This window comes from Pteropus alecto, unplaced genomic scaffold (genome assembly GCF_000325575.1).
Source record: "Pteropus alecto unplaced genomic scaffold, ASM32557v1 scaffold359, whole genome shotgun sequence".
Lineage (NCBI taxonomy): Eukaryota > Metazoa > Chordata > Mammalia > Chiroptera > Pteropodidae > Pteropus > Pteropus alecto.
Genome location: NW_006443119.1, coordinates 1,433,382 through 1,449,918, shown reverse-complemented (window position 1 = coordinate 1,449,918; position 16,537 = coordinate 1,433,382). Strand labels below are relative to the sequence as shown.

General features: G+C 51.5%; 1 protein-coding gene across 3 annotated transcripts in view; it reads right to left on the bottom strand.

Annotated features, from left to right (window-relative positions):
- Nucleotides 1-7,713: 7,713 nt before the first annotated feature.
- The window catches only part of KLHDC8A (kelch domain containing 8A), a 12,874-nt gene continuing 4,050 nt past the window's right edge, over nt 7,714-16,537 (bottom strand). The window contains exons 2-7 of one of the 3 annotated variants that reach the window (XM_006922857.3): nt 14,615-14,737; nt 13,676-14,285; nt 10,762-10,926; nt 10,391-10,606; nt 9,693-9,794; nt 7,714-8,811 (exon numbers count right to left, since the gene is read on the bottom strand). In XM_006922857.3, the coding sequence (XP_006922919.1) occupies nt 8,618-8,811; nt 9,693-9,794; nt 10,391-10,606; nt 10,762-10,926; nt 13,676-14,051 (1,053 nt within the window). In that variant the 5' untranslated portion in view covers nt 14,052-14,285; nt 14,615-14,737 and the 3' untranslated portion in view covers nt 7,714-8,617. Of the gene's footprint in view, nt 9,795-10,390; nt 10,607-10,761; nt 10,927-13,675; nt 14,286-14,614; nt 16,514-16,537 lie in introns of those variants that run through there. The other 2 variants (XM_025040497.1, XM_025040498.1) reach the window with 2 other exon arrangements.

The window sequence follows — 16,537 nt, the reverse complement described above, 5'->3', positions numbered from 1 at the left end:
GGGTGGGAAAGCAGGTCTCCTGAAAAAGAAATGCTTCCATGGTCAGTCTTTTTTTTTTCCCCCTTCTTTGATGCCCCCCACTCCTTCCACCCCTGACCTATGGATGTTGCTGTTTCCCTGGCTCCACCTGGGGTGCAAACCCAGGACCTTCTGCGTGTAAAGCAGACGTGCTGACCACTACACTATGGAGCCCCCCCATGATGAGTCTTGAGGGGTGCCTATGATTAGCTCCCGCTCTTAGGAAGTTTACAGTTTAGTAAGGGAAATAAGATAAATGCATGATTTACCATATAATCCAAGGCAGAAAGTGGGAAGGCTCTCAAGAGAGGTACAAAGCACCATGCCGGGCTGACAGGGTGAGTCTTATTCTGGCTCAGGGGTTCCAGAGTGGGCCTCACAGAGGCCTTGAAGGAAGGATAGGATTTGGTAAACTGTGAGGAAAGGCCTTCAGGGATAGGATGGGGGAGATTCAGAACGTGGTGGGGGCAGGAGAGAGTAGAGAAGGGTCAGCCGGGCATTCTCTGTTTCTGAGGAGCTAACTCCTCATTTGGAATTTGCTTTAGTATGAATGCCTGAGCCCCTCTTCCCTTTTCTCTGGGAAAAGGGCTGCAGGGCTCAGCTCACCACCCAATTCCAGCCCGAGACCTCAACCATCGCATTTCGTTTCCAGACCTTAGTTCCAGCCCTCAGTCACCCTGGGTGGTGGACAATACAGCCTTAAAGATACTGACCTTCCCCTCTCAGGGACTGGTGGAACTTCCCGGATAAGAACCTGCACATTAGAAGTGGCCTCCCAAGATAGACTGGGAGGTGGGAGCCCAAAGAGAGGGTTATAAATCTTGGAAATCTTTGGCAAATTGACATTCCTGATCCAATGCTGCCCTCTTCTGACAAAACTAAGCCTAGCAAGTTCTATGGGATGCCCAGAGCTGTAACCGTAAATTGGGGTCTGCTTAGGCAATTTGTTCCTTCAGTGGTCCAATCATTTGTTTATTCGTATATTCATTCATTCAACAAATATGTATTGAGCAACTACAATAATAGGTATAATAATAAATCTAACATTTACTGAACCAGGCCTGGTTCTGAGAATCCTCGATATAGTGTCATGTCCTAGACAACCCACTCCTAGCTTGCAGTAACAGAGCTGGGAGGCAATGTCGGTTCGATGTCACAGCTCATCCTTAAGGATTGCATTGCCTCGTGATGTCCAAATGGGTTCAAGAAATACAAGATGGAACTAATGAGCTGCGTATAGTCTACATTTTAGTAAGGCTTGCCAGGATTTTAGGGAAATTTTGTGCTGCGAACACCAAAAACAGTCCCAGGCTCTTGATTACAATGGGAATGTTGTTCACAGGCTAGTCCTAGGAGTGATGTGACCCAATGAGAAGCTAGCTCTTCTCCCCAAGCCAGAGAGCTTGCCCCGACTCCTGCCTGGAGCAGCAGGAAGAACACGCACAGGCAGAAGCCAGGAGTCCTGGGTTCCAGCTCCTCTTTTACCACCACCCCACACTGTGGTCATGACCAAGGACTTTCTCTCTTGGGTGCAGTTTCCTCATCTATAAAAAGGGATTTGGAAAAATAAACTCTGAGGTCCATTTCCACTCTGCTGTAACTTCTCTGAAATATTTAAGTAGAGACAGATTAGAAATCTCAGTCACTCTCATTCTTTTGCTCACCTATTAACTGATCCTTTTGCTATAAGAGATTCAGGAGCCCCATTCCCTCTTCCGCCCGCAGACCGGCACGATGAGGTTCTGCTCTGCTCTGCCACTAATTGACTATGACTATCTCTCATCTCTCAGCAACTTGATGGATAAGAATGATTCTCTTTTATACAGTTCACACAGTGGGTACTAACCACTGTATGAATCAATTCAATCCTCACCATGACTCTATGAAGTAGGTACTAACATGTGATTATCCCCATTGCACAGATGAGGGAACTGAGACACAGAGACATTAAATAATTGCCCATTCAGGGTCACGAAGCTGGCAAGTGATGGAGCCGGCCTGGAGCCCAGGCAATCTGGCTCCAGAAACAGTGCTCTTAGCCATCGTGCTTAGAGAATCCTTGATTCCCCAAGCCTCATGTAGATGACACTTCTCTGTGTCACAGGTTACTGCAATGTGCTTCATGATCCCCATGTGAGCTTGCTGGGGGATGAAAGATGTGAGGCTGTCTGATCGATGGTTTTCTATAGTTTGCTTGGGTTTTTTGCTGGGCTCTGACCCTCCCTAGTTCCCTCCCCCAGTTCTGGCAGAGACTCAAGCGTATGGCGGGGTTAGCTATGACAGCAGAGGGCTTATCAGACTCCCTGAGTTACAGCTGATCTGACTGGGGACAGAGGACAGTTAAGATAAGCTCAGAGCTAGGAAGTGGTGGTGAAACTGCTCAAGACTGGAGCTCTGTGCTGTGGGAGGTGGAGAGCAGCCTGACTTGGGGGAGAAGAGGAAGGGCCTCTTAATTACTCTCAGCGATGGTTTTCAAACACCAGAACAAGGGGATTCTGAGAGTTGGGAGGTGAGGTGACTGGACATTCGTGTAGATTTAGTCTAGGGGTTCTAGTCAGTGTTTTAGAAAGGGTCTCCTTACCTCACTGTTAACAGCAAAACAAAAAGATCTTTCTGTTTTTCTGTCCCTCACTCCTAAGTCCTTTTCTCAGTCTTTGGGGTTGTGTAACCCCCATTGTTGTGGGGTGTGGAAATGGATGGGGCACCTGAGCTTGTGAATGGAGTAAATGTTTTGTGGGGTTCATCCACTGGGCACCCAGAGTCACCAAGAACTGTCCACTGACTAACCCCACTGTGTGGTTGCTGTAAGTCATCTGCGATCCTTGATGGGCGGTGATGGGGTATAAGTAAATAAAAACTTCTCATCTTTACAGGGGTCGATTCTTTCACATCCACTATTTTATTGATGCTTCATGGACCTTGTGAAGTCAAGGCCTTGGGTGAGATTCTGGGGTACAGGATCTGTTGGTGTTGTACCCCATGAGGCAGGGGAACATGTATCTCAGAATGGAAGTCAGAGGACATAGCTCTGCCCCTTTCTGGCCACATGACCGGGGACAGGTGACTTAGTCTCCCTAGTCTTCAGTTCTTAAATGATCAAAGGAGACCCTGAACAGGGAGGCTCTTTGTAAACTGTTAAGAGCTCCTTAGAGGCCAGGGATTTATGGTGGTGGGTACTGTGGCTCAGGGCTCAGTACTTCATACTCCATTTAAATGCTGCTCCCTGTGGGAGGCTGAGTGTCATCTTCTTCCTGGCTCTGCCTCCACAGCTGCCACTCTGCACTTAGGGAGGCCCAGGGAGGCCCAGGTAGGGTAGGGCATGAACCGTGTGTCCGGGAGGGAGGGGGAGGAAGGTCTGCCCAGTGCCACCTCCCTGCCCCATGCCTGGCTCCTACTGGCAACCTGAGCCCTTGGCCTCCCGAGCTGATCCTGGAATGTAAACCCCAAGCAAAGCACATTCTTTAGCCAGGTCACCAGCTCCTGGCCCTTGGGAAGGGAAAGCAGGAGCCAGCATTTCTCTCAGCCCTGAATGACACTAGCACAGTCTGGTGCTGGAGGCTGTTATCACAAGCCTAGATTAATAGGGCAGTTGTCAGTCATCCTGACCTATGCTCCAGTCAGAGCCCGAGGCAAAGGGAGAGGGAAGCCAATCCCAAAGCAGGGGGATGTGAAATACTGCTGATTTCTTGGGTCTGATCCTTGTGCCAGTCATAGGCCATAAATGGGCTCAGAGGAAAAGAGGACATTGTAAAGGTTACTCTCAAAGCTGGTGCTGTCGCGCTGTCTCCAAGCTCTTTGATTTCCGACTTTCATTCAGTTCAGTCATTTGTTACACGTTTATTCCATTTAGTTATTTCTTACACATTTAGATCCTGCATGCCCAGCACCCTGGTGCTCTGGGCCTACAAGGATTAATGATATCGTCACCATCCTGAGGAGTCCCTTAAATGTTTTGTCTGTTTGGGGATGAGGTGGAGACACTGTGGCTTGCATTTCCCAGGTACACAAGGGAGGGGCATTCTGGGTAGAGGTGATAGGCCACACCAGGGAGGCAAGTAGCAGTAGTAGTTACTTACTCCTAATGGTCTCCCAGTAAGGAGGGGAGGTTGGAGGGCGGGAACTTTGTGGAGGTCCTTAGAGGCCAAGACAGAGGCTGAGAAATCATCTGGAAGGCTGGGGGAGCTGGGGAAGGGTATTTAAGCTGTGACAATGTAGTCAGATTTGCGGCTGAGAAGAATTTCTGAAAGGGCGGGAGGAATCTAGCTATGATGTGGAGGGCGGGTTGGAAGAGAGCACCGAGGGTGGGGATTGCAGTGGGGAGGCTGCGAAGTTGTCCTCAAGTGAGACTATGAGGGTCTGAACAGAGGACGTGGCCACGGGACTAGAGAAGAGGCCAACCGGAGAGGTGTGTGGGTGAGAGGAGCGAGGTGAAGGGGTCATTACCACCCAGGGTTGAGGCAGCTTCCCAGAGGTGGGGGAACTGGAGGACTGAGGTGGCCTGAGATAGGCAGCTCCAACCTAGTCCCTTTCATCCACAGATGGGGACACTTGGTCATGGAGTGGGGAGCCTGGGAAAGGGATTTATAAATTGCTGTTCCCTTATAAATGTTTATTTTTAAGAATGTGAATTGCTAAACTGAGATTAGGACCAAGGCCTATTTTCTGTTGCGTGGGAGGTTTGGTGTTCCAGAGTCCTTCTTCTCATCCACTTGATGAGGGGGCAGGGCAGGCCACTTTCTGGAAATAGTGAGTGGGGCCCGAGGGGGTCCCTAGCCCTGTGGACACAGCCTGGCTTAGTCACAGGGTTCTCAGTTCTCAGAATTTCTTCACCTTTAAGATGAGAGTTAGAAAGTCCAACCATACCCCACCTCCCATGCAGGATCCCTGGGGGCCAGAAAGCCCAAAATGCAAATGCAAGAGATTATTAAAAAGAAATTCTGGAGGAAATGAGGCAGTGGAGGAGAGGGACTTGTCTGCTCTCTGTGGTTCCAAACTCCCTGATTGCCCAGCAGATGGCGCTCCTCCAGAGAAAGCCTCCGAAACGTTGGTCTCGTGTTTTTCTGAAGATTCCAACCCCATCTGGGTTATTTCTAATCTTAGATGGTGCCTTGGTGATTTCACTTAGTACTTCAATTTCTTCCAAAGAGGAACCCCAAATATTCCATGTTTCAATGGTACAAATCTGATCACAATGCTCCTCCACTTAAAATCCTGAATTTGCTCCCAATTTCCCGTATGGATGAAGTCCAAACTCCTTAGCAGGACGTGTAAGGCCATTGTTGACCTGCAGGCCTGCACTTCTAGCTCTGTCCCCCAACAAACCAAACTCCTTCCCCCAGGGGGCTTGAGAACCCCTCTATTTCTCCAACAATAACAAAAATAACAATGTAGCCGTTCGCCTAATATATGTGAAACATTTTAAGCAGAAACATTTTAGCTCTTAACCTCACAGTAAGGCCTTGTTTGGCCTGGCTGACAAACAAGGAAACAGACTCAGAGAGGTTAACAGCCTACCCAATATCAATTAGCAGATGACAAACATAATTCCGCACACATCTCTTGCTTCAAAACTTGGGGTCTTCTTCCTCCTCTGCCTGGCTGGTCTCCCCTCTTCTTTGAAAGAGCAGTTTTTTATTTTCCGGAACCCCGCCCTAACACCCGCAGTTTGTCTGGGCTCTCTGTAGCCATCACGGGTGAGGCGCCTCTGGGTTTTACTAGCAAAGGCTGACAGCTATCTCATCAGATAGTAACTGCAGATTTAGTTCCCTGACTCTCTCCCCAGACTGCAGCGGCTAGAGGGCAGGAATCAAACACTGAGCCAGGCATGATAGGTGCTCAGGGTTAAACAATGCTTCGCAATAGGCTATGGAATGAAGAAGCTGGAAGGGAACTTTCCTGGCATATAAGTTTAGGAATTTTCTGTGCTCAGTTCATGTCAGGGAGGCTTTCCCAATCTTTCCTTGATCTTCATACTCATTCCTTGGGACCCAAAGTCTCCGTCCTTCCAGGTTTGACACCAGAACCCCTTACCTAGTACAGGGCAACTGATTTTCTTGACTTTCCCCGACTTTCTCAGGTGCTATTTCATTTGAGGCAATACGGTACGGTGGTCACAAGTTTTGGAATCAGACCTGGTTACTTATTAGCTTGTGACCTTGGACGTTATATAACTTCTTTGAACCTTAGTTTTCTCATCTGCAAAATGGGATGATACTACTTACCTCACAGAGTTGATCTGAGGATGGAGCATGTGCTCCACCACCTTGTGTGATGGTATCATCGCTGATCTTGTTTTGAATATTGGGAAATGAAGACGAGAAACAGGCAGGACCTTCCCAGGGTGGACAGCGATGGGAAAGCCTGTGGTGGGGAGGGGAATGAGGTCTGGAGCCAGACCATCCAACTCGATTGAGCCGCCTCCATGGCACCATAAGGTACAGACACGAGGTTTGCTACTGACCTTCCCTTATTTCCCTGGCTTCTCAGTGAGGCACCCCCAAAGTCCTCCCAGAATGAACCTCCAAGAAGTGAGTCCTCAGCAGACACCAGCTTCAGCCCTGAGTGGCCTGCACAGGTTCCCGTGGCTAAGCCCCCATTCTCATAACGGGAAGAACATTTGAGGCTGGCTGTGCCGCTAAGGTTCCACCATTTTAAAACGCTTCGGTCTCATCCACGATCTGGTGCCATTTTGTGCACATGGAGCCCCTCCCCTCTTCCTGAGGCTTAGGGGGACCCCTGTTTGGAAACACCCTTCTCAGGGAGGGCGGTGGGGGCGGTGCATAAATGGAAGTGGAACGGGGATCCGTTCAGACCAGGATGGATTGTGGAACAGCATCCACTAACGCGCGGTTCCACCCTCATAGTATCTGCAGCTCCTCCAGCCCCGTTTTCTAGCAGTTACCTCAGAGGGCTGAACTGAAACAGGGATACTCAAGATCAATAGAAAAGGCCTCTCTGCAGTCAGCTCACCAGGGGGGCACCCCTGGCCACATGATGCATCTAGCTCTGTGGGAAGGCAAGGCTGGGCCAGCAGGGGGCAGTGCCCTTCTAGAGCCCACGTAAAGATCAAAGAGCATGTACCTGGGGAAGGGAGAAAAAATCGTTTCCTCTAGGAGGCTCCCCCAGACCCTCAAATGGAGACAGGTGCTCCCTCCTCTGTTCCTGCCTCGTTGGACAGGTTACCTGACACCCTCCACCCCGCCCCTCCTGTAATGCTTCTTGGATGGGTCTTTTTTCCATATTTGTATCCCTGGTGCTAGCACAGATTGAAAATCTCACCGGGAATCAGAAAGAGGTGCTATGCAAATTAAGAGAAGGTACATTCTTCGAGTTTTTAAATCAGTGAGCAATTCCCTTTCTCCTTTGGGCCGGACAGAAATGAGGTTCAGCTGAATGGACTGAGGCTAGATGGTGGGGAGTAACCTGATGAAGGAGCCCGTTGCTGAATGCGACCTTCTACTAACATACGGGCGTCTCAGTGCTACGGGAAGGAAGTCACATGGTTTTACTAGGAGCGAGGGGACGGTGGGGGGCTGCTGGTTTGAAAGTGGAACCTTCCTCAGAGGGAAGAGCCAGGAACAGGCGGTCACCTGGGGCTGTTTTTAGCCTGAGAATACCAGAGGGACTGTCGTAGGATCCCCTCCCCCCATTAAGACACATGTCCACCCCACCCCTGCACCAGGGTGCTAGAGAAGATAGGAATATAGATTTTAATCATTGTGCTGCTGCTGTTAACCAGAGTGCAATTAATCCATCCTTTGTGGATTTCGATGCCACAGTGTAAATGAGAAGGTTTCACACAGAAACACTCTGGGGCTATTGGTGACAAAAGGGCCAGGCCTCTGGTGGGGAGGGGTAGCAGAAGGAGAAACGGAGTGAGGAGTGGGGAGCAGAGCCTAGGCTGGGAGTCTGCTTCTTCCCCAGCAACACATTCCCACCAAGGACCCTGGAAAGGCAATGGGTCCTTCCAGGCCAAGCCTGCTGACCTGGACCAGTCCACGATCGCCCTTCCAATGCAGCCACCTCTAGCTCTAAGGCCAATTCTTGCTGAGTAGATAGATGGTGTCCAGGGAAGATCCAGGGCAGGCCCACAGTTGACCACCAGATGGGGAAGGGATGTAGACCAAGGGAGAGGAGAGGTATTAGGAACCCCTGCTTATCCTTCTCCATTTTCCATCCTAAGAGACCCTTGAACTAGTTGAGAGCTGGGGAAAGGACAGCAGCAGCTGCCCGTCCTCTGGACCAGAACCGCCCTACCTGCCTACCTGCTGCTCTGGCGATGGGGAGAGGTGGGACTCGCGGAGGGGGAGGTAGCGGATACTCCTGCGCCTTTCTCTGCATGAGCAGTAAGTGAGGACTCTCCTTAGAGGTCAGCTGAACTCTGACTGGGGCTGGCGGAGTCTTCGAGATGTCTTAGTTTCCTAGGACCAGTAGGGTGAGGAGGTGGAGGGAGGTTACTTAGAGCCCCAGGGACTGGCCCCACTGGCTGCTGACAAGAGCTGGCATCTGGGAAGTAGTCCGAACTGCTTTGACAAGACCATTCCTCTTGTCAAGAGTCGAGTGATCTGGTCCAGGGCAAAGGCGCTGGGCGCGGGGACAGCTAGGAGTCAGAGACCCACAGGGCTTCCACTACGTCGCTCAGACCCTGGTTGACACCCCCCACAGCCAGGAGGCAGTTCTTGATAACAATGCTGGAGCAGGCACAGCGGGGTGTGGGCATGGCCGGGAGGGCCTCCCACTTGTTTTTCCCTGGGTGGAACGCCTCTGCCGTCTCCAGGACAGTTGGTTGGTTCCCTGCAAGTGCCAAGGAAATGGGACCTTACAAAGGCGTCCAGCCACCAACTCGTGCCCCACCGTCGTCCCGCCTCCCTCTCTTTCACAGGCAGAAGCCGAGCAACCTCAGCTCCCTCGGCTGGAACAGCCGCTTCCCTACCCTGGGCCAGGTAGCTTTGGTCAAACAGCCACTTTGCCCCTCCTACCTTCTGTCTTTTCATCCTTTCACCAGAAGCTTTCTTTCTCCATCTGCTGCTTTTACCGGAAGTTTCTAGACACTACTGCCTTTTACTAAGCAGTGGCCTGTGTGGTCTAGCTCACATCATGCTCCTTTCACGTGCCCGTGGAGTTGGTCCACACTGAGCAAACTCTGGGTGCCCAGAAGCCCACTGTTCATATATCTCTCCCCTGCTGATGCTGGGGTCCTGCTTTCAAAATACCATGAATCTCTGGGAGGGGTAATTCAGCAAACCCTGAACTCAGCGGACTAACATATCTGATCAGATTGCTTTCCTATTCCATGATAGAGCTGGGTATCCAGGGAGAAGAGATGGTCAGAGAAAAGGACCAAGGTCAATCCCTGCCACACTTTTACCTCCATCGTTCCTGACTAAGGCCCCAGGGATCTATGCAAAGCACCCCTGTGTTACATGGTTATCAGTATGTCCCTGACGTGCTCTAGGTCTCAGTGTGCCCTGTGTAAGAGGACAGAGAGGCCACATCTGGGGCCCATATGTGGATATGTGAAGTCCAGGCTAGGAGGAAGAAGTGTCTTGAATTCTTCAGAATAAAGCAATAGGAAGGCAGTACGCAAGGTGCCAGCACCTCCTCCTGCTTGTGCGGAGTGCCAAGGATCCACCAAGCACCAGAACAACAGTACCAGCCTGAAAGCTCATCCTTACCAAGTCCTCCAGCCACTATGACCCTTCCACTCAGAGAGCCAGCCACAAAGTCTGCCCGCCGCTTCTTGAGGAAAAAGGAGCGTTCCATCTTCAGCCATCCCCCTGTAGCCATAGATGATGGCGGAATACACGTAGAGAGAATTAGATAGATGCCAAGCCTTCCCCCTCCCCAAATACACACTGAGTCCCAAATAGCTCTCACCCTGGGCACGTCTGTACTTCTTCTACTCTTTGTGCTCAGAACGTACACAACACCTGCTGTTTGAATGACACTCTCCATGACTTCTACCCTCTCCCACGCTGCTGCAGTCCAAGGAACCATAATCCTCTACAACGAACCACCTGTTCTACCTCTGTTCCTACAAGCTTTAAACTGGTGAAGAGCTAGAGGCGGTGAGCATAGGGGTCAGGATCTTTCTGTTTCTCCACTGAGTAAAAGCAGGAAAAAGCCCTCGTTCCCCTGGCCCTGCTTGGATGTTGCCAGAAGAGACAATAGCTGGAAAAGGCTTTGATAAAAACAACCCACCAACCAAAGGGAGCCCTGTATAGATAAAAGAGTTTGATTCAAAGAACAGCCCTGAATGACAGGGGTGTTCAGACTTCCGAAAGGCTCACCCAGCTGGGAGGACAGAGGGGAGGGAGGTAAGGTGGGGGGAGTCAGCCAGAGGGAGGTTGGCAGCCAGGGGCACCCAGCTCACCCTGTTCCATGTCAAACACATCCATCGTCCGTAGGAACTTGGGCTGCCGGTAGAGCCGGCCCTGCCGCAGGCCTCCCAGGCTGTACAAGCGGTCATCTAGGGTCACAAAGCTGGAGAAGGCCCGCTTACAGGGAATGTTGGGGAACTTGGTCCAGGAGCGCGTCTCAATATCAAAGACCTCGAAGGCGTTGATCGCATACTTGGACTGTCGTCCCCCTGGAGACCAGAGCAGGGTGGGTGTTGGACAGAAGGGTAAATCCCTGAGAACAGGGGCAGTGTGCCTACCCTCTAGTGCCAAGGAGATGTGCAACACACAGGCACCGCTTCCCATAGGAAGTGACCCAAGGGAAGGAGAGAGGAACTATCCTTACCCAGCACATAGATCTTGGAACCTCGGAGGAAGGAGGTGGCAGCATATCTCGGGGTGGGCATAGGTGCAAGCGACACCCACATGTCCTTGAGCATGTCATAGTGTTGAAGGTGGTTGTGTGGACGGAGATCCAGGCCCATCCCGCCTGCTGCATATACTCGGTAATCTAAGGAGAAAGGCCACATGCAACCCCTGCTCAGCTCACAGACACTGTGAGACAGACCCATCAGTACTCATCGCCTACCATGGCCAGGCTATTAGCCTCTTGAACACCAGTGGCTGGGTGCTCAACCACCGCTCTGCCAGCGTGAGCCATGTATATGTCAGTGGGGCGGACGGCACCATTTAAAAGTCCTTGCTGTAGCTGAGCCTGGGTCTTCTTGAAGCCATGTCAGGCCTGCATGCCTTAGCCTTCCTTGGTGTCCAGCCCTTGGCTAAGTCTGAAAACTAAGCGTTGCACAGGGGTAAACTGCAGTGGAGTCTAGACCTGGGCAACCCTTCGCAGGCCTTGTCTCCTCCATTCTCCTCCTTCCTGGACAGCTAGAGGGGATGCAAAAGAGGAGAGGTAGTCCTCTGATACCCTCCAGTAGTGGCCTGGTCCAGCCGCTCCCAGATTGGAACTCTCTAGACCTAGCAGAAGCCTTTGGAAATGAGGTCAGTCCAGCTGTCACTGGCCTTGTGGGACACTGTACTGCTGCTGGTTCTTTCTTTTTCTGCCATCCCTATGAGAGAATGCCATTCTCCTTCATACGCTGGGAAGCTTGTGTGCTCCAGGAGGCACTCTGCACTGAGTGAGATAGGGCTCGGGTAAATAAGGGTGAGGCTTAGAGGAGAGGAAACTAGTCCCTTTAAGAAACCCTGCCCAGGCAGTGAGCTGAGCACTCTGAGAAGAGAAGGGTCCTCCTCATGCTCTACTGCTTCTGGCTGTTGGTGGCTTTGCAAAGCATCCATGTTTCCCTGGGCCTCATCCCAGTACCACCTGTAGCCTCTCAAGGACACAGCCTCCCGCTGCCACACACACACACACACACACACACACACACACACACACACACACACGGCCCTCTTTTTTCAAGGAACCTACTCCTGCCTCCCAGTAGCCAGTCCTCAACACTTCTGGCTCTAAGAGGCCTTTGTTCTTCAAGAGTATTTCAGGGATGAGTACTATTTCCTTTTTCCAATCTTACTGAAAAAAGAAAAAAAAAAAAATCCCAACCCGAGCTTGAGGCTGTGAGAGGAGACCTGCTAATGAATTTACCTTACACAAGCTCCACCTCTCCCATCCCAGGCACCGGAAACACGCCTCCAGTTGGGGATCCTCTAGTTCTCTCCACTCATCCTTTCCGACTCCCTGAACCACAAAGTTGGGCTGAGAACACCAGCTCAATGCTTCCCATGGCACCTGCATCACTTTAGTCACGATATGTTACTGAAATAATCTTTGTCTGTTTCTTCCAATACATTGTTAGATCCTTGAGAATTTGTTGATCTGTGGCCCCAGCGTCTGGTACAATGCCTGATATGCAGGCATATAAATGCTTATTAAACTAATCGATGAACCCATTCGAGGCTATAGTTAAGAGCATAGACTAGATCATCACTTACTATGTAACCCTGGGCAAGTTATTTCACCTCTCTGGGCCTCCCATTGTTTTTCTCTAAAATGAGGATAATAATCGCACTTAACTCATCAGACAGACTTTGAGGATCAAAGGGGTTAAAATATATAAAACACCTATGGCAAAGACTCAATAAATGTTAGTTCTTAATCTTTTAGCATCATTTATTGAGGTCTGAGGATAAAGGAGTACTCTTTTTTTTTCCCTCTCCAAGTCCCCAGGGGCCTCCATGCCATCCATCCATCTTTCTTATTGGGAGTTCGTGGAGGCCCCGCTGGCCATTCTGCCCTGAGGGATTCTGGGCTAGAGTTTTCTTTCTGATCACTTTCATTCGTCACACCAGGGTTTCTGAGGGCAGAGACCAGATTTTCTGCCCTTTTCCTTCCTCCCTGGGACCTAGAGACCTGTGCCAGGGGTTGTGCTCAGGAGATACTGGTTCCTGCTCTACAGTAGACCCGGCAGGCAGATGGGTGGTTTTGCAAGAGAGAGTGGGAAGGTTGCACTCAGCCTTTCTGAATTTGAGAGTCTCCTAATTCCTGTTGGACCATTTCCCATAAAACCCTTTGTGTTTCAGCAAAAAAAAAAAAATCTTTCAGGGCCCCCTCTATGTTTGGGCTGTTCCAGGCTTGAAGAAAAGGAAAGTAGGGCCTTGGGAAAAGTGAAATGAGAATCATAAAACCGCGCGGTTAGCACTCGCATGCACTGAGAACTCAGTGAACCTGGACAAGATGCTGTAGGAGCACAACCCTCGGGAACATTCTGGTCTCCACTCATCAGTATCTTGAAGATTAGGAGGCAGAAGAGGAGGTTAGAGGTGGGGAGAGGGCCCTGGAATCAGGTCCCAAAGCCTCTCAGTGGGGCCTGGTGATGGGACAAGGTGAGTGAATAGTTCCAGGACCCCAAGTATGTGTCTGGAGGTGGTCCCACGGGCAAAGCAGATTTCAGGGGACGGGGTGTTGTGGGTGGGAGGCTCCATCATTCTACTCAACGAAGGAGTGGGCAGAGCCATTGCTCTAAACCTCTGCTCTCCCCTCTGGTCCAGCCTGCCCACTGTGTTGGGAGAAGCCTGGTGGAGTGGAGCTTTGGCATCATATGGAATTACTAAACACTTCCTTTGCTGAATCTCAGTTTTCTTTTCTGTAAAATAAGGTCTCTAGTTTTAGTGTCTACTGTAAGGATCAAATGGGATCAGGAATGTGACGGTGGACCCCCAGCTCAGCTCTGGCCCCCATCCCTTCTCCCGTGCCCCTCCGCCCTCCTTTCTCTCTGCCTGCCCTCAGGCCTGGCCCCGCTCACCTTTGGCAGTGACAGAAATGCCCATGGCGGCCTCGCGCAGCACGCTCCTCTTCTTCCACTTGCCCTCATCGATGTTGTACATCTCCACGACCTTCATGGGCAGCTGATTGGTGCCCACACCCCCGATCACCATGATCCTCTTCCCCAGGGCGATAACAGCCACCCCAGCCCTGGCTGTGGGCAGGGGGGGCAGGGCGGTCCACTGGTCGGCCTCGGGGGAGTAGACCTCAAAGCAATCCATGGGAACGCCATTGTCGTCACATCCCCCGATGGCATAGACCTGCCCCCCGGTCTCCAGTAGGGAGCAGTAGACCCGGCGGCTTGGTAGTGGCGCCAGGCGCTTCCACTGGAAGTCCTTGACGTTGGGCACCTCCATGGCAGCCCCCAGAGCCCCGCCCGCCGCGCCCCAGCGCACGCGGAGCGCTAGGGCGCGGGTGGAGGTGCGAGCCCTGGGGTAGGGGGAAGGCGCCCGCTACTCCAAGCTCCCCTTTGCTGCTTCCATCTCACTCCCGTGCACCGGCTCCCGCCGGATCCCAGCCAGGGCCCCGACGCCGGCCAGCGCTTCACGGTCCCTCAAGACTCAGCGGTCCCGCGGCGTCCACGCCAGGCCCTGCGGGAGGAACGCGGCAAATCAGGGGAGGTCGAGCCACGCACCCCGGCCTCCTGGCGCCAGCAGTAGGACGGGCTCTCAGCCCTTCGCTAACTTTAAAGGGAGGACCCGGCGGCCGAGGGCACCACCCCGCGGCGACATCATGCCCTGTACCGCTTTGTCCCTCACCCCTCCCCGCCCGCTGGTCGGAAACCTGCGGGGGCGCAGGGGGCGGGGGCTTTCTAGCCTCCTCGCGGCTAAGCAAAGAGTTAACACCTTTCGGCGCCCACATCTCCCACCACCCCGATCCCCTCCTCGCAGTCCCCCGCCCCCGCCCCCGCACCACTTACCCGGCCAGGCGGAGCAGCGCCGCGCGAGCCGCGGACAGCGCATCACCCGTGAGCCTGGAGCCCCCGCCCGGCGGCGTAGGGAGCTGGGGATAGGCGCTCTGTCCTTACCCAGTCCGCACACTGCTGTCAGACATGCAGAGGAGGAGAATAAATGAACAGCAGGAAGGAGAATTGGGGCCGCCGCGGGGGAGGAGGCCAGCGAGCCCGCTCCCCGCATCCCCACCGGCAGCCGCCGCCACACCTGTGCAGGAATCCGCGTGCTCCCCGCGGCGAAGCGGGGTGACCTCTTTACATAAGCCCTGGCAGCGCCCGCGGGGGAGGGAAGGGGCCCGAAGAAGATGCTCACCTTGCCTACAGGGTCACTAGAGCCAAGTACCCAGATGACGGATAGGAACCAGACTCTCTCCAGTGTGGGGGTGGGCGGTTTGTGAGTGTTTGTTTTGGATGAGGAGGCGGAGAGTCCAATTACCCAGTTTATCTACAGTACACAGATCCAATTCGTGACAGGCTGGCTCCCTAGTCAGCTTTGCTTTGGGGAGCTACTATCAAATGGTTTAACTTAATATGAACAAGTGATGTGGGCGTAACCCACGCAGACCTGACACAGGTGCACCCAAACAATGTATACAACGACCTGCACACATGCATAACTTACATATGCCCCCCCATCCCCCGGAGAAACTGACAAATGCACGGATAAGCCCACACACCAACCTAGACAGACACGCAGGCTGTCTCTCACCCTCCCCCCTTCTTCACACACCTTGAGAAGGGGAAACCCGTTTACACAATCTTGGCCCTCAGGAGCACCAACCCACAGGGCTTGCCAAATCATTCTTTGAAGCCACTCTCTGATAGCCTTTTCAGGACAGTAGTCCCCAGTAACTAATCTAGCTGCCCTTGACACCAATGGTCACCTGTTTTGTTGGGACTGCAAGGCCTATGGGGTGCTCCTCCTACTTGAAGATAGCCAAATCTTGAAACACTCAGGCTTGGGAGTCTGACAGAGCTGGGTTTGAATTCTGACTCTGAAGTTGTTTAAGGACTCAGCCTCAGTTTCTTTCTGTTGTTTTAATTAACCTTTTATTTTGAGATAAACTGTAGACTCACAGGCAGTTATAAGAACACCCTTTACTCAGTTTCCCTCAAGGGTAACATCTTGCAAAACTTATGGTACAATAATATCACAACCAGAATATGAAAATGGATGAGGGAAGATACAGGACAGTTCCATCACTGCAAGGATTCTGCACGTCGCCCTCTATACCGGCACCTACTTCTCTCCCATTTCTTTCTCCCCAACTCCTGGCAACCACTAATCTGTTCTCCATTTCCATAATTTTGTCATTTCAAGAATGTTATATAAATAGAATTATACAGTATGTAACTTTTTGAGGTTGGCTTTTCTTCCCCCAGCATAATTCTGTGGAGATTCATTCAAGTTGTTGCCTGTACCAATCGTTCATTCTTTTTTATTTCTGAGTAGCATTCCATGGTATGGATACGGCCTTATAGATTTTTGCGAAGATTAAATGAAACAATATTTGTAAAATGTTCGGTTCAGCTTCTGAGACGTAGCAAGGGCCTGGTACATCACTACTAATATCATTACTGCAACTACTGTCAACAAAACCAAGAAAAAGGAAACTGAGAACAAGCACAAACGTTTTGCTCTCTACTTACAAATGACTTCCTGTGAGAAACAGAAGTCCTAATTCACAGGGGGCCCACCTTAATATCTCAAGTCCTTGTCTTAGAGATACCATTATTTTCTAGTTTGAATTCTCTCTACTTATAGAGTAAGCACCTATGGAACCTTCACAGTGGTTTTCTGTTTTCTCTATTCGGTAAGAACTCACAAATTCCAAAAGAATGTGGTCTGAATTAATGTAGTCTCACGGGAACACCAAATATCCTCTTTCC